The following is a 26039-nucleotide window of genomic DNA, read 5'->3' as shown; positions in this document are numbered from 1 at the left end:
ACTCAAGCTGGAGTGGACAAGAACAATCTCTCATTCTCACTATTCACCACAGGCCACCAAAAATTCATCCCCCTGACCCTTGGCAGGCTTAAAGGATTGATGTCTGTTTCCTCCACTGATGGTCCCAGCGGACAGAGAATGCTTTTTATGGAATACAGGCCAGAATTTCCCCTTTCTCCAAAGTCCTGAAGGATTCCCATATTACTCAATAACCAGCTTAAGAAAATACAGACAGAAAAAGAGTCCAGTACAGAGAACTGGATCCATGTATGTGGAAATGTGTCTCTGTGTTGTGTGTGCGGAGCCTGCAAGGGCTGGGAGCTGAGGTGGTGGCTGGAGTGTGTAAGAGTAAGAACCCTCCAGGGTCTGGTAGTTTATAAAGAACTTCCCACCACACTGTGCCTGGAACCAAACAGATGATCAATAAATCTTTTTGATATCTATCTATCTATCTATCTATCTAACTAACTATTTATCATCTATCTATCTATCTATCTATCTATCTATCTATCTCTTTATAAGTATGACCCATATCAGCCTTTTAAAGGCTGCTTAACAATTACAAGCAGATGTTTATTTGAGGCGTCTCAGTTTTAAACATCTATGAATATACTTTACTACCAACCCTGTCCCACAGGCAAGAAGCAAGTGGTTCTTGTTTTCCATTATTCCCTCAACATCAGCCCACTACCGGGCACACGGTAGGTGAATAAAGTAATAAAGAGAAAAGGCTACATAAATGAGAAGTGCAAAAACAGTTTTTAGGTAAATAGAAAGTTATTCTATTTAGAGAGAGCCTACCCACTATAAAAATGAAGTGAGGCTTCTAGGTCATCACAGAATATAACCCCAGAGTTTACAAGAGGTTTTAACAGAGAGGTAGGAAAGGAAGACTGAAGGCAATTTATTAAAACAAATGGTATAAGCAAATGTGTAGAGAAAGGAAAGATTAAGAAGTTTGAAGGGGAATAATAACAAGTATAGCAACTAGACTGGAACAAATGGAATGCCTCACAGTTACAGACTAAGCTGAAAAGGTACCCAGGGACACTGAAAGGTAGGCTAAGGGAAATCAAACTTTATTTAGAAATAAGCAGGAAACGAGTCACCAGGAGAAGGGCAACAGGGAAAAGAGACCAAGCTAACCCCAAAGTAAAGAAAAAATGAAGGGGACCAGTGAGCCTTGGAAATTATTTGTATTTCAATATTTCAGATCATGGTTTTAAATGGTAATAGTGGGGATGGGAAGAAAAGGTCCGATGTGAGATGTATTGTGAAGGAACAATAAGCAAACAGGGAGCTTTATGTTAGACGTGATGAATAAAGGGTGGGGAATGGAGTCGAGGTAAGTTTAGATACCTGGGAGAATTCTCAGAATTGAAGGAGAGTATGGCTCATCGCTCAGGGAAGAAAGTCTTTTAGTTTAAAAAAACAAATCAGTTAATTGCTACTACTATCAATGGAATTCAATTCAAAGACAAAAAAAGTAGCTTTACTAGGTACAAAACCAAGTCTGTTTAGCCCCACTTGTTTTCTTTTTGCCTTACCAAATCGAAACAGAAAAAGCCTTTATGAATGAAAACTGTAAGCCATATTATAAGCAGATAAACTGACAATAACACTTCAGTGAGAGGAAGAATAGAGAAATTTAAAATTAATTATTTTCTAGTTTTATAGATGAGGAACGTTGTGTATATTCACAACATACTAATATGTAAGACATATAAAGGGTCCATTCACAAAGGTAAATATTCTGAACATAATAGTGTTTAAATGAATGAGGAAAAACATGGAGTGAAATCTGTCAGTATGTAGACAATACTGTTTCTTTTGTGTCTGGGTGTTATTGCTGTTGTTTGCCATGTATTATGGTGCTGATGACTAAATGAGGAAACTGAAATAAAGGGAAATGGACACAGAACTATCAAGAGAATCCAAAAAATCAGAAAAGATCTAGAAATGACATGGGTTTTTTGTTTGTTTTTTTTTCATCCTTTGAGACAGCCTGGAGGGACCTGGAGATAATTATGCTAAGCAAAATAAGCCAGTCAGAAAAAGGTAAGTATCACGTGATCGTACTCATATACGTGGAATCTAATGAACAAAATAAACTGATGAACAAAATAGAACCAAAGACAGAAGCATGGAACAGACTGTGGAATCTCAGAGGGAAAAGGGCGGGGTGGATGGATGGGGAGAGATCAACCAAAGAACTTGTATGCATATATGCATAACCCATGGACACAGACAATAGGGTGGTGAAGGCCTAGGGAGTAGGGGGGGTGCTAGAAGGGGTCAATGGGGGAAAAGGGACATATGTAATACTTTCAATAATTAATATTAAAAAAAGAAATGACATGTTTTAATTAAAAACTTGTTCAAATTAAATTTCTCTTCTTCAGAAAATAAAGTGGTAACACAATTTAGTGGAGACACCAACATAAATGTAACAGAGTTAAATATTGGACAAGTGTTGCCATCTACAAAGCTTTAAGGTGACACATTTGAGGAGCATAACCATTTCTATTATGAAAATAGTACAGCAAGTTTGTGATAATCACAATCAGAAGAATTCAAAGCAGAAAGTAAAGGCTTCCTGACATCCCTTCTCTGCCTCATTCTCTACAGAAAACGACTGCTTTAGTTTGCTGCACAGTTATAGATTGTTCTATGTACATTAACCATTTGTAATTCAACAAAACACACTGCCACCTCTTTCTAAGAAATCGTTCATTCATCAAGTAAAAGTAAGTGTGCACTATGCTGGGAATCCAAAGTCAAATGCCTGGGTTTTGTTTTCAAGGAATTTACAGTCTAGTGGGAAGGAGAAAGAAGGAAATCAATTATCACAACAAATAACTTAGTATTGTGAAAATCATTGCTTTGTCTAATGCTTATTAAATACTCTACTTTTAAAATTTCAGAAATTAAGATTGATATGAAAGGTGTTTCCAGGGTGCAAATCTAGATTTATTTATACAGAAGATTTATAGAAGGTTCCTAATACAAGTAGTACAAGAGCTAGGCAGGCATTTTCAGATAAGTCAGGCAAAGCTTCTTTATATTACGGAGTGGATATCAATTAAAGTGTTCACTTTCTGGTGGTTTTAATATCTGAGAATATCTTTGACCTAAAATCTTTCACTTCAGTTTTAGCCCATCAAAAATCCATTTGAACAAAGGGAACACTAATTTTCCCATTTCCAAATATTTTGGGACTCGGGAAAACAAATGATTCATAACTATGTCTACTCCGGGCAAACAAGAGTCAATGAAAAAGGCCTCAAAGATCATCTGATTTCTGAGAACAAGACTAATGTTCTAATACAGCCTTTGTGTTCAGTCAAGCATTTCCTCTTCTTTTAAAATAAGGACAGATGTGTGCTCATATTTACAGGGTTCTTTTGATCCACCCCAGGGTCTTCCGTGTGGAACTCCTGCTTCTCAGAAATGCTGAATGAGATCATTATTCATTACTTAGGGAGGCTGCGTGTTGTGTTGCATTGAGCTTTAATATAATTCATATAACCACCCCTAATTTATTGAAACTTATTTTGCTGTATGCCCTTAATTTTCAAATGCATTTAGTCTCTCTTTCCCTTGACTTCAAATACCTGAAAGGCTGTCATACAGTGTTTTTGAATCTACCCAAATTAGTGCCGTAGGCACTACAGCACAACTTATTATACACATGTTATATATCTTTGGTTCATGACATGACTGATTTACCTCTCGTGTAAAATGGTGAAAGAAAACGTAAATGGGATTTTTAAATTAAAATCACACTCAAACGTTATAGCTTTAGCAAAAGAAAATTTCTAATTATTTTTCATATTTGGCTCTATCTGTCAAAGACAGATATTTATGATATGACAGAGCAAACAGAGGTGTGAACATTTGAAATCAAAGTTAAAAGTTGTTCTGAGATCTCCCAGAAACATTTTACTTCATGTCAAGGGAAAGCAGTACGTCATTCTTGGGACACGCCAGGACTGTGATTTGCTTCGTCTCAGGCCATTGCTCTCCAACAGGACAGTGAGGACAGCTGGGGGCTTGTGGCCTCATGCAATGCTGGCCTAGTAAAAACCTTATCAGAGGAAATACTAACAGTTCTGGCTACCACATCTATATTCTTCGTCCTCTCCTCGATGAAAGATCATTTTGCAGGGATTCTGAGAGCGGAAGGTCATAGTTGTTTTCTTTCACCTCTTATCTATATGAGGGGGAAAAGTCACTCTTGGAGGAAATTTAGGAAATGGTCCATAGCCTTTGCAATACTCTGTTTGTGATCTGCCCCTCTGGATTACAGATTCTGAGGATTTTTATGAATTGAAGAAATTTTGGACTTTTATGGTAGGTCACAAGCAAAATGGTTTTTAAATGTGAGTTACTAAACCCTGGCTGGGTTCGAAGTAGATGTCAGTAGGAAAACAAAATGAATGAGGATGTATAAAAGCTAAATACAACAGGACAAACAGGCTTCCTAAGTAATGAATAATGATCTCATTCAGCATTTCTCAGAAGCAGGAGTTTCACCCTACAAATGCAATAGGTTATCTGAGGATAACATCAGTATCAACTTGAAGGAAGTATTAGTGTCCCTTCTCTACTGCCAGTATAATTTTTTTCTAGAATCCTTTGAATATGGTTGTTCTGATAATGTCAACATTTATCTAAGGAGCCACAGACAGTGCTGTGCTGGCGCTGGCTTGTACAAGCTCATAAGAACTGAATGTTAAATTTTCCAGAATTTTGTAAACCAGTTGTTATATAAAGCCATTATTAAAATGAAATTCTATAGACTTACCATTAAACTGATTACATTAAAAGCAAAGGTCATAAATACTCAAAACTCATACCACTTTCTAATTATTTTACTACATTTTATTACTCCCCATGCATCTATTGCATCCATGTGGTGGAAAAGCCATATAATGATGTGCTACTAGGCAGGTCTTTTTACCTGTGGATTCAGGGATGTCACATTGGTAGTTTGAAACTTGCCACAGTAGAGCATTTACAACATGGAAATTTACTAATGCTACAAATCAGCTGTCCCCTGTCCCAGCAGGCCAATTGTTAAACATTTACCACACAACACTGGCGGGGGAAGGTTCCAGGATTTAAAAAAAAGAGTAAGGCCTTACCTTCACAGAAGTTCTGACCTTACTGAAAGATAACTAAATATTTAACTATAAGACATCTTCTAAATAATAAAATTGAGGTGAAAGGTGTTACAGGAAAAGAAAGAGGTGCAATTAATTGTGCTTGAGGTGTTCTGAGAAGGTCTCATAAAATAAACAACCTTTGACTCGACCTTTAAAACTGAGTCAAGATTTATTTGGCACAGAGAAGGGAAATGCTCTTCCAAAAAAGAACAAAGGGTAAAGTGTGAAATGCCTTGGCATGTTCTGGAAAGAGCTAATAATTGAGTATGTCTAGAGCAGTGCTTTTCCGCTTAGAACCATGAATGGCAAAAAATGAATGGGTAATTCTATTGATCTAAAGTTGCAGCTTGAAAGGCTCATTGCTAAGAGGAATTTCTTTAATTTTATCTATTTCAGCTTAAAAATTCATCATAACTTCCCATCTTCCTTCTCATGTATTCTCATGTAGGAGAGGGGGATCAAGGAAGGAAAAACTTCTGGGAATGGCTTTAATCACTGAAATACACATTGTAGGAATATGTTTTCTACCATTCCCTAGACCAGTGATAGAGAACCTATGACACGCGTGTCAGAGGTGACAAGCGAACTCATTTTTTTTGGTTTATTTTTCTTTGTTAAATGGCATTTAAATATATAAAATAAATATCAAAAATATAAATCTTTGTTTTACTATGGTTGCAAATATCAAAAAATTTCTATATGTGACACGGCACCAGAGTTAAGTTAGGGTTTTTCAAAATGCTGACACGCCGAGCTCAAAAGGTTCACCATCATTGCCCTAGACTCCAAATATACAGGGGTGAGCAAAACTAGGTTTACAGTTCTGAGGATGCAAAACCCAGAGTTTATTGTTATATTATCATTTATTAATTACTGTATTATCTTCCATATGAACCACTGTATACTTACTTTTGCCCACCCTATGTTTATGATCCATTTAAGATAAATGTTATTGTAGGTACTTATTTATTGCCATTTTATTCTTTACTAGTAGCCCGGTGCACGAAATTCGTGCACTGGGGTGGGGGGGAGAAGGGGCCCCTCAGTCTGGCCTTCACCCTCTCCAACCTGAGACCCCTCAGGGAATGTCCAACTACCTGTTTGTGCCCACACTTTTAACAGATAACAGCTCCCTTGTTGTTCCTTTCTTATGCTTAAAACCATTGGAATTAGTAGGTATTCAAAGTGTGTATACATTTTGGGGGGACACCCTGTATATCTCTAGTCAGTGGTGAAAGAAACCAACAGCAGATTTGGAACACCCAGACAGGGAACCTCGCTCACTCCCCACATGTCTCCCCACTTCACTTTCCTCCTTCGTGGGCAGCTGGAGAATCAATGTTTTCTCTCATTAATTCAGAAAAGCACGTCCTGTCACCCGTTGCCTGGCAGGAGTGCGCTAGGCCCCAAGCAAGCAAGGCTCAGTCAGGGCAGCCTTCACTCATGGGTGCTGGCACCCAAAGTGCACATTCCTCCTCTACAGTCGCCCTGACTATCCCACTGTTTCACTGAGAGAATGGAATTCCTCTCTGCCTCTGGGCTCTTGATCTTGAACACTGACCGAAGGCACCTCAGAGAGGGCTGCCCGCGCCCACCAGGTGTGTCTGTCTGCACCTGCTCCTGCCTCAGCACCTGCATTAACTCCCCAGAGGTGATCTCATAGCTGCACTGGCCTCCATGGGAACAGGGCATCACCACTCCGCCCTCTCACTGTCATCTCATAGGCGCCCACTCTCAGCACCCAGAACACACACTCTCCAAAGGACGTGAGCACATCAGAGGGGATGTGGGCACATCCTGTGGGGGTATTAGGCATGCTGGGTTGATGGAAGTGCAGTGGAGAGGCGGGGGGAACTTGTGCATGCCTTGGTTTGCAACTGTTGCAGGCGCGGGAGGGTGACAGTGTGCTGGGGGATGTTCGCACGCCAGGGGGGATGTGCACACCGGAGGCCTCTGGCTTTGCAGATCCGCAAACCCCCGTGGTGTGGCCAGGAGGACGTCAGTCTGGCCCGCCATGGTGGCTGCCTCTGCGATCCTGCACCTTCTGGGCCAGGAGGCGGATCTTACACAGTCACTCCTGGGCGCTGATGGCTGCCTCCCCACTGTGAAGGGTCACGGATCCAAGTCCCGGGACCGTGCACAGCCTCAAGCACTGCCCCCAGCCCGGCAGGGTCACAGATCCGAGTCCCAGACTGCAGACAGCCTTGCCTGCTGCCGCCTGCCTTCAGTATGCAAATTAGCCACCATCTTATTGCTTCAGGGTGGGGGTCCCCACTGGGGTGCCTGGCCAGTCTGGGTGAGGGGCTGAGGGCTGTTTTCAGGCTGGTGGGTGTCTGAAGCTCCAAACCTCTCCTTTTTTTCTTTTTTTTTTTTTATTCTGGCATTTATTTACCTTCTATGGCTGTCACTGGAGCTGAGAGCCGGCTTTCTCTCTGAGGCTCGGCTGCTGAAAGCAGGTTTCTGGCCTTTGTTTACCTTCTGTATTTGAAACTTTGTTGCGACTCCAGCTCTGAGATCCCGGCTGACTGAAAACAGGTTACTGGGGTTTTGTTTAGCTTCTATATTTGTTACAATGTTTCAAACTGGAAGCTCAGAGGCCGGCAGCGGCAGGCGGGGAATGTTGGAGTCCTCCGTCACTGAAGCAAGCAAGCCTCATGTTAGCTTTAAGCTGCCTGGCTGCCGGCCGCCATCTTGACTGGCAGTTAATTTGCATATCGCCCTGATTAGCCAATGGGAAGGGTAGCGGCCGTACAGCTAATTACCATGTTTCTCTTTTATTAGATAGGATACCTATTTTCCTCTCTCTTCATTATTTTTGTTTGGTGGTAATAAACTCCTTTGGGTTTTTTTGTTTTTTTAAGATGGTTGTCTTTTCAATCACAACTTCCCTCTGTCACACTGCCTTGTGTTAGGTGGTACTGCCATGACCCATAATTTGAGATGTGGCTATTGTGACATTCATATGGGGAGACATTTTGCTGGAGTGAATATATTCCTATGGCTGAGAGTCACTTCCATTTATCGTAAAGTTATTGTTAGCCATCATGACAAAGATATGTAGGGTCAGAGGTATACAGAAATATGTAAATTCTAATTGAGTCCAGCCACAGAAGAACTTGGAGGAAAAACAAGGTTTAGAATGTATATGGTCATAAGCTAGTCTGTGTAAAATGCTTCTAATTCTTATTAGACCCCTACGTCTCTCCTGTCAGAAGTATGTGCAATATACAAAATTATAAATGCTCTATATACTTATTTTTTTTACTATCATTTTTTAAAAGAGAAGTTTTAGGTTCACAGCACAATTGAGGGGAAAGTATAGAGATTTTACTTATATCTCCTGCCCTACATATGCATAGCCTTCCCCATTATCAATATCCCTCATCTCTTGAAATTGATAAAACTATATTGGCACGTCATAATCACCCAAAGTCCATAATTTACTTTAAGTAATTTCTACGGGTATGATGACATATGTCCATCATTATTGTATCACACAGAGTACTTCACTCCCCTAGAAGTCACCTGTGCTCTACCTACTCATCCCTCCTCCCTCTTTAGAGTTTGCCTGGGATCTGGATCTGCCCTGTGTATTCCCATTCAAATATCATGGGACATAGTATTAAAGGTCTAGCATAAAAATAGTATTTTAACTTATTTACCAGGTAAACTACTTTTTTTTTAACCATAGATATTTAAATGAAATTAAGGAAGACGAACCATGTCTATCTTAAGACTTTATGACTCTGAGACACCCTCTAAGTTCCATAGTTTGAAACATATAGATCCAGGATTTATCATGCAGGAGTGGCTGAGAAAGGCTGGGAAAATACAGGTAGGGGCTGGCACATTAAGGACATTTCTTGATGTGTATAGGAGTTTGGATATTTTCCTCAGAGAGTCGCTGAAATGTTTTCAGCAGATCTTGTTTTAGAATGGACTTTGATGATGGAACAGGGACAGGATTAAAATGGGGAATAAATAATATGATAACTGACATTGAGGCTAGTGCAGTAGACTGGGTTCAAGATCTTGAGGACTTGAATTAAGCCAACGAAATAGAAAAGGACAGGAGAGAACAGGTTTTAGTGTTATCAAAAGGATCAACTACCCTGTGACTAAAAGGATGTGAAAGTGGGCAAGAGGGAGCTGCCAAAGATGATTCCAAATTTCGTAGTTTGAACACTTAGAGGAATAGTGTTCCTCCACTGATAACAAAGTTGGAGAATGCAGGAGATTTTTCACAACATAAACAGCGATGTCAAGCAAATTGAAATTCTTAACTTAAAAAAGTTTTTATATGCTTTTAAAATATATTTTAAAATACTATTACATTTCTTTTTTATATGAGTGTCTTGGGTTATCTTTTTTTCTTAGGAGAAGTCAGTGTTTGAATTATCAGTTATATCCTAGGTGATATTTTAGCAACAACTAGATCTTAAAGCAAATTGGTCAACCATATTTATTTATTATCTATTGAGCAAAACTCTGAAGTTTAAAGTGAATTTTGAAAAAGTATAGAAAATATGCATTTTTATTTAGTGAAGGATGGAATATAGTAGGTTATATTTAAAAGAAAATTAAAAAAAAATACATCAACATTTCAGGACTATAAAAGAAAATCAAATTTAAAAACATGGAAGGGAACGTTAGAGGTCATAACTAGCTTCCAATCAATGATGACTTTTCCAGTTGACTGTTTTAGTTTCCCTTCTTGTTATGCCAATTTTTCCAAGGTTTGAAGAAAGCTATTTGTACCCCCTAAGACTTCTCTCCTACAGACAAACCCTGTTTCTATCCATGACCCACTGCATGATATCATTTGACATCCGCCTAACTAATCATCATGGCCATTCTCCTCCTGACATACTATTGTTTTTTAATATTTCTTCGTACCTTTAGAATTCAAAACAAACTATTAAAATCAATACTCTTTTAATAATTTTAACAAAGCACAAAACAACTCAACCATATCCAGTTCATACTTCACTATCTTGTCCTTAAGACAATCTTGGGAAAATATATCTTCAATTATAATGCCGATAGCATTTTCTAGATTACATTGCTACACCCCTTATAAGGAAAATGGGTATAAGACTATATGTATCTTTTGGTTAAATTACCACTTTCTTTTTTCTAAGGGCTCCTAAGGAATCAATTTAATAAGATATTTTAGGATTTTTTTTTTTCAGAATCAGGAAGAGTGAGAATCCAATTTATCAAACTGGGAACAATTTGCTTATTTTCTATTTGTTTTCTATTATCAAACTGTTCTGCATTCCACATTCCTCATTGTCAGCTCATCACATTCTCTAGTATTTGAACAGTGTCATTCAAGCAGAAAGGGAAATGTGAAGTTATTTAGAATACCTAGGTACTCTCATAATCACCTCACTTTTTTTTTGAGATTGCTATGCTAGTCTTTTGCCTGTAGTCTTTTTTCATCCACATAAAGATTCTTTGTATTTGAGAGAAAAAATTAAAGCAAAATAGGGCTTAATCATCTTTTCTTCTTCTAATATTAGGTGTGTTCCTGAAGTAGAACTTTTCTCCACCGTTGAGTGTATTTTTAATCTGAATACAAACTTTAAATAGCTTCTTCTTTCCTCCCGTTATTATTTTATCATTTTTAGCAACTCTTGCTTCATGTGAGGTTTCAGCTTCCCTTTTACTTATTAGCCATGCTTTTTCTATTAATGATAGGTTTCTCCTCTCTTTCATTATGTTTGTCCCTGTTATATCTGAACCCACCAGAAAGAATGAATACAACAATACTGATTTTGATAACTATTTTGCCTCTTTAAAATTATTTTCAACCGTTCCCTCTGAACTTGTTTTAAAAACCTTCATTCCTCTGGTATGTCACACCTATCAGAATCTTTGGTCATGAATATTATCCAATTTTTAGCTGAGTGTGTACACATATAATCTAATTATGTTCAGGACTTCCTGTCTTTCAAACCTCCATTTGATGAAGGTTGTTTTCGGCTGGATCTTGTCATTTCTGTTTCTAGAGTTGAACAGAATTATGTCAAGAGGTTTGCCTCATTGCTTCTTCTACCTTCTGATAAACTGTCAGATATTCAAATAAAATATCATCAGTTACTTTTTTTAAAAGCAGAATACAATTTCCAGTGTGTGTGTGTGAGAGCAGCTATGAATCTGTGGATAAGTTAGACACACTGGTGTAATTCTGGTTGTGCGACCTAAAATTGTTCTGACTTTGTACCTCAATTTTCCATGAAGAAACAAGTTACCTCATGTGGAATTCCTTTACCTGAAAGGGCCAGAATCTCTACCAACTAGAAAGCTGGGAAGCTCATAGGATTCCTTTGTGAGATAGCCAGCTATTTCCTTCCGCCAGCAGGCCATCCCTCCAATCAGCACTAATTATTTTATCCATTGTTTCCAAGGCTGTCGTTCACCAAGTCCATAGGAGCAGTAGAGTGAAATGGTCTGTGTCAGGGCACAGCACACTGAGAAGCATGGTTCCTAGGAAATATATTACACAGGCACAGAGACAGGGAAATCCTGGTAGCCATGTCTATTTTTCATGTATTCCACTGGTTTAAAGTGTCAGACAACCAGGCTATGTACTTTGACAAAAATGAAATTTCTATCCTATAGACCTGCACTGGATGTGTGCTATTAATCACTGTTAATGGGGCTATTTTTTATGTACATATATCTTAAATCAAGTTTTATAACTGAAAGGAAAATTCTAACAAAGAACAAAGTGTGCAGAGCCAAAAATCATAATTTCATGTATTGAACAACACAAGGCTCCATGGAGATCTCATTCTAGAATAGTTAAATAATTTTTAAAAATATGGGATACATAAGAAGAAAAGTGAAACCCTCAAAACTGCCCCCAAAATTATGATGATTTTAAAAATTATTACAGAAGCCAGAAAAACACACAACTTCCCTTCCTTTGATGATAAAAGACACCTTAATTCCAGGCTTCCTTAAGATAGATTTGAGGATTAGTTCTCTCATCTTCTCGAGCAGGGCCTTCCTGATCAATAAAATCTAGCCCAGCCAGTGTGGCTCAGTGGTGAGCATCAACCTATGAACCAGGAGGTCATGTCATGGTCGGATTCCCAGTCAGGGCACATCCCCTGGTTTCGAGCTCTATCCCCAGTAGGGGGCGTGCAGGAGACAACTGGTCAATGGTTCTTTCTCATCATTGATGTTTCTACTGCTCTCTCCCTCTCCCTTCCTCTCTCTGAAATCAATAAAAACATATTTTTAAAAATCGTTCCTTGCTCAAAACTCGTATGTATTGAATATCAGCCTTTCTTTTGAAGCACTGGGCACACAAACCTGTAACACTGTTCTCAGGCTTTCAGACTCAGACTGAAACTATACTATTGGTTCTCATGGGTCTCCAGCTTCCTGACTTTACCTGAAGATCTTGAGAACTGATGGCTCCCATAATCACATGAGCCAATTCCTTATAATTAACTTATATTTATCAATTATCTATCTTTCTTTCTATCTATCTATCTATCTATCTATCTATCTATCTATCTCCTATTGGTTCTGTTTCTCAGGAGAACCATGACTTACTGCACTTACCTATCAAAATCATAAAAGCTAATAAACCTCACCATCAGTGCTGGCATTGGTGTTGTGAGACTGGTAGTCTCAAGAAGTATCATTAAGACTGTAAATTTTCAAGCTTTCTGGAGGAGTTTGGCAAGGTCAATATTTCTAAAACCAGCAAATATTTAATCCAGTAATTTCATTTCAAGGAATCTGTGATGGGGAAATGTGACATAGCACATTAAATGTAGGCTTTTTAAATATTGAAAAGGGGGACAGGGAAAGCCTATATGTCTAGTGCTGGGGAATGGTAAACACGTATGATAAAGTCTATGGTGAGACAGATATTATGACTCCATTAAAAATTATTGAGCTATACTTAATGGCTTGGAAATTCTAATGCTATAACATTAAAAGAAATAGAGGAGATAAAACTGCGTGATCCCAATTTTGTATTCTAAACATAAAAACGTATGAATCTAGATATAACCAGAAACACATCGATGATTAGAAGTACGATGCTTTCCATAATTTGTAAAACAAGCACTGATTAATTTTACCATATGAAAGCAAAGAACATTAAGAAAAAAGAAACAACACACAGATTCTCTGCTCCTGGGAAGCCACAACGGAGAAAACAGAACCACAAAGTCAACTGTCAGAAAATCCTTTTGAGCCAGGAATGGTTTTAAGTTATACTAAGTATCCTGTTTGACAAACTGTTTATATTTGTGGGCATTTCCTTTTTCATTAGAGACCTCATCTTCAACAGAACTTCCTCTATAAATAACTGATTTGTTTCCTGAGCTAATACACACTTGACCGTTTCTGGCTGTATGAGCTTTCTTAGTTTTCTAAATGAGAGTTTTTGAGAGATTGCAAAATACCTTGTAAATAGAGCATCTGAAATAAAGCCGACCAACTTTTTCATTTTATTCCTAAACTGTTTAAAGAAAATAAGTGAGATAGAATGCAATTTCACAAGCATCTCTATCATTACAACTCTATTGCCTGCAGTTTTATGACGTCCTCTTTCCTAATGCTTTATTCGGCTTGATATTTCAAATGCCTAAGTTTTTAGCCCTTTGCATGAAAGAGTGATCAACAGCCTTCCAGATTCTGCCTCTAGTTAATGAATTAGGTTGAACACAGACTGAGTTTCTTATGGCAACACATGTTTTCACCATTTTGACCCTAAGTACTTCAAAGGCTCTCAACATATTAACTGTATTATTATAATCATACTTGGAAAATTTAATTAGCATACAAAATACTTAAAATAATTATCTGAAACAATCTGCTATCACACAAAGCTCATCTCATACATAAAATATAAGTCTTCTTTAAAAATGAATAGGAGAGAGATGTATTAATAGAGAAAAAAAAATTCAGGGGAGACAATAGCTAATAACATTAATGTGTCCCACCTCACCTCCTCACCTTAAAAAAAAAGGAAACAAGAAAAAAAGCACTTTTTAAATTATTGGAAACCATGAAAAAACAATCAGAAAGATTAGTGCAGAAAAATGAACAAATAATTCACAAAAGAAATAAAAACGCTAAATAAATCTATGCAAAAATATTCAAATGCAAAGGGCTGCATAAGGATACATGAGACTATGTACCTAGCATAATGTCTGGCACATAAATGAGGCTATTAAATTATGACTAAGGATTAAATAAATGAAAACTTAAATAACTACATATATGTGTATCCTTCTATTTATATATCCATGTATATCTATATACATCACATTGTCAAACACTGAAAAAAATCTTATGATGTCCAGAGTTGTCAAAAATATGGGGTAACAGGCTCTGTCATAATTTGTCATTTGAGTGCAAACAGGTGTGTCCATTTTGGAAAACACTTTGGTAATATCTGATAAAGTAAAAAATTATATATGTGTCCTTTGAATGAGCCATTCCACGGCTCAAAATTCATCCTTTGAAAAATATCAACACACGTGTACAAAGTTACCTCTATGGGAATATTTATTATAACAACGTTAAAAAGAAAAACTGAAAATAGTCCAGAAGTCCACCAATATAATGTTAAATAAATATAATAGAACATTATAGTATAAAATGTGATTGATATATATGACATAGAAAATTGCCTAATAAATAAAAGTAAATTGCAATCTAGTGCATATGGTATCCTGTTTTTGTTGTGTCTATGTGTGTGTGAGCATGTTTGTATATATGTGCTAGAATATACATAGAAAAAAGATAAGAAAATATATACTAAATATCTTTGGGAAAAGGTTACAGGTTCAGTTACATATTATTACAATATTGTTATTATCATAAATACTATGACCTGGAAAAAGCTATTGTTGATACTAATGAAGCCATTATAAATAAAAATCTTTATATGACACTACTCTCTGAGAATAATTTTAGAATAAATTTAGATGTCTCAGAGATGGAAGGATATAGTTCTTTATATTTCAATATAAATGAAGCTGAAGTTCTGCTATTTTTCAGAACTCATGGTCTTAACCAAAAATGACTCCCTGGAACTAAATGAATATCTAAGCCTTTATGTCTGATTGTATTCACACATAATTTATTTTAATCTATTAATTTTAAACATAAAAACATCTGATATGGACTCAATGTTTAAATGTCACCAAAATCTCCCCACTGCCAAAATAAATTATGTTGAACCCCTAACCCCCAATGTGAAGTATCTGGAGGCGGGGCCTTTGGGAGGTTATACTGGGTCATGAGGCCCCAGGGCTTGTGATGGGATTAATTACCTCACAAAAATAGGAAGGAAGCAGGCTCCCTCCCCGCATGCTCCGAGGAAGGCCATGTGAGGACAGAACCAGCCAGAGGGCCCTCACCAGGAGCCTGACCATGCTGGCACTCGGATCTGAATTTCCAGCTTCCAGAAGTGAGAAGTAAGTGTTTATCATTTAAGTCACCCAGGCATTCTGTTATATCAGCCAGAACTAAATAAGACAGCATCCAGTGTAGAAGACTGCAAGCTTTAGAGCGTTCCCCCCTCCCTTATGACAAAAACAAAACTAAGCAAAACAAATTCTAACTTATGTTGATTAAAAGCTTTTTGAGTTTCAGAAATATCGGGGTATGTTGCTTGTAATCCTAATGTCAAAGATGCAAAAGAAAAAGATAGAAATCACTGAAATGATAGTTTCAGAATAACTGTAGGTAGTAAAATGGTAAGCTGCCCTTCAAGAATTTATAGGGTTAATAATGTTTAGCCAGGCTTGTCTGATAGGTTAGATGTAATTACTACTTCGGATGAGACTAACATTCACAGGCCCATATATGAGCTTGTCACAACTCACCCTTCCTCTTACCAGGCACCGCACATACATTTTCTCTACATGCATCGTCTCATTCAATCCACATCACAATCCACATCACAAATTTTATTACACCTATCCCACAGATGGAAAACTGCAGGCTCTCAGAAGTTAACTTGATCAGTGTCACAGAGCTAGAACAATCATAAATAGATATATGTAACCAACAATGTATCCAAATATATTAGGCAAATAGTAAGAGACCTGGGGGGATAAATACACAACAATACAATAATAGTCAGGAACTTCAATAATCTCATTTTCAACAATAATGAGATCATCTAGGCAGAAGATTAATAAGGAAATGTTGGACTTTAGACCAAATGGACCTAACAGACATATAGAGAACATGCCATCCAACAGCTGCAGAATACACATTGTTTTCAAGTGCATGCAGAACGTTCTCCAGGATAGATCATATACTAGGTCATAAACCAAGTCTTAACAAATTTAAGAAGACTGAAGTCATACCAACTATCTTTTCCAACCACAATGGTATGAAACCAGAAGTCAATAACAGAAAGAAAACTAGAAAATTCACAAGTATATTAAAATTAAATAGTACACTCCTGAACAACCAATAGGTCAAACAACTAATCAAAAGGAGAATAAAAAAATATCTTTAAACAAACAAATATGGAAATACAACACACCAATACTTATGGGATACAGCAAAAGCAGTTCTAAGATAAAGTTTATAGTGATAAATGCCGACAGTAAGAAAAAAGAAAAGACATAACCTAACTTTATGCCTCAAGGAACTAAACCAACCAAACCAAACAAAACAAAACAAAAAAAACACAAAAAACCTAAGCCCAAAATTAGCAGAAAGAAGAAAATAATAAAGATCACAGATTGGTAGGAATGTAAATTGGCCCAGCCCTATGGAAAACAGTATGGAGGTTCCTAAAAAAATTAAAAATGGAACTGCCTTCTGATCTAGCAATTCCATTTTTGGGTACATATCTGAAGAAATCCAAAATACTAATTTGAAAGAATACATTCACCCATATGTGCATTTCAGCATATTATAATAGCCAAGTTATGGAATCCCATAAATAGGTGAGTGGATAAGAAAGTAGTGGTACATATATGCAATGAAATTACTCAGCCATAAAAAAGGATGAAATCTTACCATTTTCGGCAACATGGGTAGACCTAGAGGGTATTATACTAAGTGAAATAAGTTCATCAGAGAAAGACTAATACCATATGATTTTACTTATATCTGAAATCTAAAGAACAATATAAATGAACAAACAAAACAGAAACAGACTTACAGATACAAAGAACAGACTGATGGTTGCCAGAGGGGAAGGAGGATGGGGGACTGGATGAAAAAGGTGAAGGAATTGAGAAGTTCAGATAGGTAATGATAAAATATGTAAAGCACAGCATATGGAATATAGTCAATGATACCGTCATAACTATGTATGGTGCTGGAAATATCAGGGGGTATGCTTTGTAAAGTATATGATTGCCTAACCACTATGCTGCACACCTGAAACTAATACAAAATAATACTGAATGTAAACTGTAATTGAAAAATTAAAAAAATCCTTTTAGAAACATCAAGAGAGAGCTTCTTCTACTTAACACCACGTTCATCAGGCCCTATTCATCAAGGCTGGGAGGGTACAGCTGGAATGTTAAAACTGCCACCAAATGAGTCCTGTCTCCCCCAGGAGCTCATGAAAGAATGGGCTGCTGGCTACCAGGGCTTGTCTCATGCTTACTTTGTATCTGACAAAGAATGATGCAGAACTTTCTGAAATTAATCCCAGCATCCTGAGATTTGAATTAAAGCCAGGGGTAGTAAAATGTCATAACAAAATCTCGAAAAGACACGATCGTTCCTTTCTAGACAATTAGGCTTTTAGAATTTTATGTGGGAAAAATGCATTACAATATTATAATCAGTATGAAGGAATCTCATTGAATCTCAATAATAAAAAGACAAAATTGCTATATACGGTATCTAAATAGGTGTGTATTATGTAGGTAGTCTCCTTTGGTTGAATGTGATGTGGGACAGGTGTCTGTGATTGCTTAGGTGTAAAATACATTTGCATACATTGATCACAAGTATTTGTTCAGTATATAATAGACAATCATAACAGATCACAGGCAATATGAATATTAAAATGATTTCTACTTATATGGTGCTTTTTACTTTCAAGAATTTTTCATGTCTATTAAGTAATTTTTATCTCCACAATAGCCTGTGAAATAATTAGGTAATATTGTCTTCAAAAGATTGTGAATAAGCTATTCTTTCCTATTTTGAAATGTTACTCTTTTCTCTAATTATAGTTACACCAAGGGAGCTGAATAAGCTTTATTATTACAAAGGTTTTTGTGTTTTTTCTTTCTACATGTGGAGTCAATAAAAGGAGCTTGTAAGACACCAGGTTCAGGGTTAAGGCATGTATAAACATGTGTGCATGGAGATTTGTTAGACTTCAAAACTACAAATTCACTTAATCTATCTATATAAAACCCTAATATGCAAATCGACCGAACTGCAGACCGACAGGTGGAACGACTGGTCACTATGATGTGCACTGACCACCAGGGGGCAGATGCTCAATGCAGGAGCTGCCCCCAGCCCACAGGCCCTGACAGTGGTTGGGAGGGTGGGGTGGCGGCAGGGGGTTGGGCCAGCAAGCGGGCAGCACCAGGCCAGCCAAGGCAGGTGCGAGCCCCCCCCCCCCCCCCCCCCCCCCCCGATCGCCCTGCCGGTTGCTCCACAGATCGGCCCTGATTGCCGGCCAGGGCCAGCCATGCCTAGGGGCACAACCTGTGCTCAAATTTTGAATACCTAGGTACTCAAAATTATGGATACATCTTATTTGATGTATCCTAGTACATAAATAAGAAGGACCCAGCTGACCTTGTCTCCTTTCCATGTACTTTTGCAGACACTCTCCATTCACTCTGATGCAATCTTTTGCTTTTTTAATGATTTTTTTTTCTGGATGATGGAGCCTGCTTTCCTCCCAATTCGCCCCCTAATTAGACTCCTTAATGTGCCATACTCCAAAATTTTTCACTGCTTGTATTTCTTATCAAAATCTTTATAGTTCTTTGATTTCACTAGGTATTTTGCTGGTCTTATTTGAATAAACTAAATTATGCCAAGGTACTGGAACTGTTTGATATATCACCTCACCTGAGAAAATTAAGTCTATAAAATGAACTGGAGAGGCAATAGTTCTTTTCTTTTTTAAAAAAATACACATTTTTATTGATTTCCAAGAGGAAAGGAAAGGGAGAGAGAGATAGAAACATCAATGATGAGAGAGCATCCTGGATCGGCTGCCTTCTGCAAACCCTCCACTGGGAATCGAGCCCGGAACCTGGGCATGTGCCCTTGAACGGAATGGAACCTGGGAACCTCCAATCCGCAGGCTGACACTCTATCCACTGAGCCAAACCAGCTAGGGTGCAATAGTTTCTTATTTAAAGGGATAATCAGAGAAAGTAGAGCTTCAGACAGTGTGACAGGAAAGCTAGGTCTTCCTGGTTTTCCTTCAATCTACGAATAAAGCTGCCCAGTGCATGAAGGCTAAGAAGGCAACGTGTTTTGCCTGGACGTACTTACAGGTCACCGTGGATGAGTCCGTAGATCTGTGGCATGCTCTGATGATAGATTCCTCTCAAAATTACTATGAGCAGAATCACCACAAAAGCTGGAAGTCCCCAGCTCAGAAGGAAAAACAGCAGATAGCGCCTCTCTGTGTGTTCATCATTCATCACCAGTACGTACCAGAAATTCACAGACTAAGAAAGGAGAGAGAACATACAATGAACAGGCTCTGGTCTAATGGCACAGGACACAAATTCACCTGACTTAGGTACAAAGAGCAAAAGGCTAGGATCTACTTAAAAATTATAGTTTTGAGTTGATTTTTTTAAAGTTAGTTCATATACTCATTCTTTCATATACCCAAAGTATTCAGGATATCTCAAAAGTCGGTTTTTATTTACCAAGGGCCTCTCGTAGGGTGGGGCCTGGCACTGTTCCACGGAAAGGGGGTACACTTGTGAAGATAAACCCAGTCTCAGCCTCCCCCCCACCACCCTGAAGCAGGAGACATAGGCAAGTCAACAGAAAATGATTGCACAGTGATCAAGTACTGTAATGGGGTAGGATTTGTGGCTGTTTTTCCTTCTCAGTTTATATCTCTCTCCTTTTCAATCACTCACTTGAGAAGCATTTATTGCTTGTTTACTAAATTTCAGGGACCAGTTTGGGCACTAAGGCAGTGAAAGAGTTGGGGGGAGGTATTTACTTTCCTGAATCTAAGTGTCCAAACAAGTGGAAAAATAATTAAGGGAAACATGTATTATATTGTCTATGTGCCCTGGCTGGGATTCTCACTGGTTAGAGCCTCGGCCTATGCACTGAAGGGTCGCAGGTTTGATCCCCAGTCAAAGGCACACACCTCTGTTGACATTTTGCTTCTGTCCCCTGTCAGGATGCGTGTAGGAGGCAACCAGTTGATGTGTCTCTCTCACATAGATGTCTCTCTCTCTCTCTCTCTCTCTCTCTCTCTCTCTCTCTCTCCCCCCCCCCTCCCTCCCTCCCCTCTCTCTTCTTTCTCCTTTCTTTGAAAAGCAATGGGAAAAAAATCTCAGGTGAGGATTATAAAAAAAATATATTGTATACGTATCATATTTTATATCTGTTATTTCTTATCTAAGATAAACAGATAAAAGGGACAAGTTTATAGAGGGGGGAGTGAGGGGACACAGTACATAGATGGAATAAGGAAACGGAGGACTGGAAATATTATTGGTTCCAAACACCACACCTAGGTTATATGTAAGCCAAATCTAGAACTTATATATTCTGCCTTCTAGTGTTCCCTTTCCCTGAGGAGGACTTATGTTCAATTTAGTAAAAGTAAATAAATAAATAAATTTTAAAAAGACCAAAAATGTCATGTCATATATACTTCATACAATTAATACTTACTCACTGGAAAATTTCCCTTCTCAATTTCATAGGGTAGAAAGGGTGTGAGTACAGATGAAATACACACACACACACACACACACACACACACACACACTAGCAGGAAAACCCTGGACAAGTAACAACAATCCCAGAGCCTCTGTTTCCTCGTGTGAACAATGAGGTTGTTACAAAGATTAAATGAGATATGACAGATGAAGTGCTGACCACATAGTCACCATGGGAAAAATATCACCAATTCCTTTAAAACCTCCAATTAGGATGTCAGATAGTATGAAAGACAAAAGTAAGCAGTGATACCATGGAATTTCTTTAAATGTGAAAAAAATACATGCCTAATTTAGTGTGAAAATTTTCAGATGCTCTCTGCTGAGGCTTCCAAGTAAGATTCTATCTGAGCCAAATTAGCCTTGAGGAATTAGTATTGATTGGGCTAAACCGAGAAAGGATTGACATGGGTGGTTACTTGGAGATTTTTGTCTCTGAATTTTATGTCCTGTCAGCACTCCTTATCTTTATGTACATCTGCTTATATCTGTAATTATGAAGCATGTTATGAGTTGTTGCTTATGTAACTGTCCTAACTTCTTTTTAAAAATTATTACATCCAAGAGGGTTCCCCCTTCCCTCCACCCCCGCTTTTTCTATAATTAGTATAGAAATTGATACAAATAAGTGAAATTGTACCAAATGTCTCATGCTAAGGTGATCCCATGCTGCCTGTTTTCATGCAAAATAAGGATGACTGGCCCATGTCCAAAATAAAAGTACTAATTATTTAAATAGATGTCTGTGTGTATCCAGGCAACATGGTAATTCAGTGGTGCAGTTGGTGGAAGAACCAGGGAGGAGAGAACAGATTGATGAATGTCTCCTAAGTTGATTCATCATGATAAAGATCGGGACACATCCAAACTGTCTGCTTTGACAGCACCGGACATGAGCTCCACCAGCTCGGTCCCCAGACCTCTCAGCGGTTGTCTGACCTTTACCACAGGCTCAGATAAGACTGGGACAAGTGTAATTGTTAGATTTATACATGTAATACTTCAGCTCCAAAGAGCTCTAGGCATGGTGTTGCTGAATTCTTGAGTACTCAGTTAAGCAAGACAAGCTCAAAAAATCATAAGCTTTCATCAATAAAAAATAATCCCTTTCCTTCTCAAATGAATCCAATCACTGAGGTACACTCTAAGTACAGTATTTCCCATTATATATTTTTGCTATAAAATATAAATACATATATATATATACATATATATATATATCACAATGATACATTTAATTATTCTAGAAAATATATGGCCCAAATATAAGATCGGTTTTGATTAAGGTTTACTTCAATTTTGACACATTTTAATAGAGTAGGTAGATACATTTGGGGATATGCCTAGGTCATGTGCTCTCCTTCTCTGAATCCTGTCCCTACTCCTACTCATCTCCCCATACCACCCCTCCTACATAACACATTCGGGCTGGGCTCATGACCCTGCCTCTCTGTCCACAGCTGCTTTGATCCAAGGGAGAAGCCTTACCTAGGCTGGACCAATTACCTCTCATTGAATTCCTTAAATTTTGGTCATAGTCTAAGTTGGTCAACTGAGAAATGAGGACACATGAACGTTAGTGGTGGGGTAGCCAAAACACAGTGGAGACAGAGGAGTGTTTTCAGAGAATACGAATCGACAAAACCTTCCATTTATGCTCACAGTCCCTTGTGAGGTCAAACTGTATTTACAGTTCTTGGGTTCAATGAGTTATCTTATATGCTATTATTCTTTTTATGATTTGAATGCTTCTTGAATTAACCCAACTTAGTGTTTTCTTCATTGTCCCCCACACCTCCATCCTAAACCCCCCTCCAAAAAAAACAACAAAAAACGAACTTAACTAAGATTGGGTTAAAAGTTCCAAATACTGCCATTATATAAACGAAAAAGAAGACAGTAGAGCATTTGAGTATATTGCTTTCCGTATAATCATGGCTCTTTGTTCAGAAACTAAGGTAAGAATATGAGGACAAAAAAAAGAGTATGAAGACACCATATGTTTGCATAATAGTTTTATGTTGACAGGTATATAACATATGTGATCAGTGTGCCTCAGTGTCTTCTGTGTGTTTATCCAATATTAAAACTAACAAAATTATCAACACAAGTGAAAGGGTGTCAATCTCAGCAAACATGCTTCTCTCGTATTGAGCATGGCTTACCATTCACTGGCTATCTTACATTTTCCTGCTAAAGACTAAATGTGAACTGAAATTTTTAATATCTAGACCTGTATTTTCATTTCTATCTCTAAGCTTTGAAAATTTTGTTAGAACTGTCTTATGGACTATCTCAAGACAAAAGAACCATGTAGTCAAAATGTTACTATCCCCAATATAACCAATTATATTAATCCAACTTGACTACAATTCATATACACAGATACAAAGTTTCTGAGCACTGATGTGATTTAGCCTTTGAAGGTAGTCCAAAAAGATTAAAAAGTATTTTCTGCACTAGAAACTATCAAATTGGCCATCTTGAAAGGGTTAACTGAATAAAATTTTCTGTAGTACGTTTAAAAATCCATGTTGTTACCATAGAGATCTTTAATGTTAATGCTAACCATTGGTATATTTAAATGACCACCTTCATATTTTTGCCATTGTTGATTAAGTTATATATCATTCAATCAAGATAACTTTTCTCTTAAGTTTTATTATAATTTTTTAACACAGGACTAAGCTGAGAATGGGGGAATTATCATATCTAATAATAGACAAATAGGGTAATTAACCATACCTCCACTACGCTTCCCATTGGCTAATCAGGGCAATATGCAAATTAACTGCCAATAAAGATGGCAGCCGGCAGCCACGCAGCTGAAGTGAACATGAGGCTTGCTTGCTCCAATGATGGAGGAAGCCAAGGTTCCCTGCTTGCCACGGCCCAGTTCTGAGCTCCGGAAGCAACAATGTTGCAATTATAGAAGCTAAACAAACCCCAGATACCTGCTTTCAGCCAGCCACAGCCTCAGAGCTGGAGCCGGGCCTCAGAGCTGGAGCCGGCTCTCAGCTCCAGTGACAGCTATAGAAGGTAAATAAATCCCAGAATAAAAAGAAACAGAAAAAAAGGAGAGGCTGGGAGCTTCAGTTGCCCTCCAGCCTGAAAACAGCCCTCAGCCCCTCACCCAGACTGGCCAGGCACGCCAGTGGGGACCCCCACCCTGAAGGGGGTGTGGCCAGCTGCAAACAGCCATCAGCCCCTCACCTAGGCTGGCCAGGCACCCAAGCTGGACCCCCACCCTGATCTGGGACATCCTTCAGGGCAAACCAGCCGGCCCCCACCTGTGCACCAGGCCTCTATCCTATATAGTAAAAGGGTAATATGCAAACTGACCCTAACAGCAGAAAGACTGGGAATGACTGGTCATTATGACACACACTGACCACCAGAGGGCAGACGCTAAATGCAGGAGCTGCCCTCTAGTGGTCAGGGAGCTCCCACATGGGGGAGTTCTGCTCAGCCACAAGCCAGGCTAATGGCTGCCAGTACAGCGGTGGTTGTGGGAGCCTCTCCCACCTCCTTAGCAGCACTAAGGATGTCCGACTGCAGCTTAGGTCTGTTCCCCACTGGCAAGTGGATATCCCCCAAGGGCTGCCGGGCTGCCAGAGGGATGTCTGATTGCCATCTTAGGCCCAATCCCCTGGGGAGCAGGCCTAAGACAGCAAGTGGTCATCCCCCGAGGGGTCCCAGACTGCAAGAGGGCACAGGCCGAGCTGAGGGCCGCCCCCCCCCCCCCCCCGCGAATGCACAAATTTTTGTGCACCGGGCCTCTAGTCCTATATAATAAAAGAGAAACATGCAAATTAACCATCACTCCACCACTCCGCTACACCCACCAGCCAATCAGAGGGACTATGCAAATTAACCCAATAAAGATGGTGATTAATTTGCATACACAGGCGCGGATCGAAGATTGAAGACAACTGAAGATGGCAGCAGCCACGGAGCTGGAGCGAGCAGGAGGCTTGGGTTGCTCCTGGCAACGGAGGAAGTCAAGCTTCCTGCTGGCCCTGGGCTCCGCTCAAGGAGGGGTTGGAGGCCGTGGCCGCCGCCATCTGCTTGCTCCAGCTCTGTGGGCCGCCAGGGGAGACCCAGGCTTCCAGCCAGCCCTGGCCTCCACTCGAGGAACTGGAAAAAAAAAAAGGAGGGGCTGGGAGCAGCGGAGCAGAGAAGCTGTGGCTGCAGTGAAGAAGCCAAGCGTTGCTGCTGCGGCTGGACCAAAGGCCTGGGTCCCGGGTGCTGGAGGAAAACCGGTGCTGGCAGCCAGGGGAAGGAAGGCCTATTGCACGAATCTTCATGCAACAGGCCACTAGTATTTCCTATAATTATTAAGTGATGCTGTTAGAATTTAAGTTGATTCTGATTAAGATGCAAACCAACCAACTAAAATACTCAGATATAATTCAGGTCATATATAGATAGAAATACTGTGTGTCTGTAAGCGTATTTACTTACATTCCTATATAGAAATGTCTATTTTTATAGTAACATTTTCAATGAATACTACCTCTATTTTCCAAGTGCTCACACAGTAAAATCAAAGACACACCTTGTTATCTATTTGATTATCATAGTTCATAATTATGCTTTCATATGCTCCATAAGCACAAACTATTAGTTTACTCATATAATATGGATTAACATAATACATATTAGTATAGTTGTAAAATTTTAAAGAGAAATGCCTTTTCTTTTTTTTAAGTTAAAAATAGGTTTAGACCCCATAAATTTTCATGGTATGTGAGATAAGATTGGCATCTAGCCTGACATTTAATATTGGGTTATTATGTCATCAGAAACCTTGGACTGATTTATTGCATCAAGTTTGGTCAGAGATCATGGATGCTATTAATTCTGTCATTACCATAAGCCCTTAGTCATTCATTTCAGAGGCGAGACTGAGAAATGTTACCACATGTCCTTGCTCCAGTTATTCTTTCTCCTAACA

The 26039-nt window shown here is 38.6% G+C and overlaps 1 protein-coding gene across 1 annotated transcript in view; it reads right to left on the bottom strand.

The window, feature by feature from the left end:
• ADGRV1 (adhesion G protein-coupled receptor V1) overlaps window positions 1-26039 on the bottom strand; it is a 451408-nt gene that overhangs the window by 130021 nt on the left and 295348 nt on the right. Inside the window, exon 88 of the mRNA XM_070413740.1 lies at window positions 19659-19837. Coding sequence (XP_070269841.1) covers window positions 19659-19837 — 179 coding nt within the window. The remainder of the gene's footprint in view (window positions 1-19658; window positions 19838-26039) is intronic.

The sequence above is a fragment of the Myotis yumanensis genome, unplaced genomic scaffold, assembly GCF_028538775.1.
Source record: "Myotis yumanensis isolate MYYU_CA2020_CCGP unplaced genomic scaffold, mMyoYum1.0.hap1 SCAF_4, whole genome shotgun sequence".
Classification (NCBI taxonomy): domain Eukaryota; kingdom Metazoa; phylum Chordata; class Mammalia; order Chiroptera; family Vespertilionidae; genus Myotis; species Myotis yumanensis.
The sequence above is the reverse complement of the archived record's forward strand: the minus strand, read 5'-3'. Positions and strand labels throughout refer to the sequence as shown.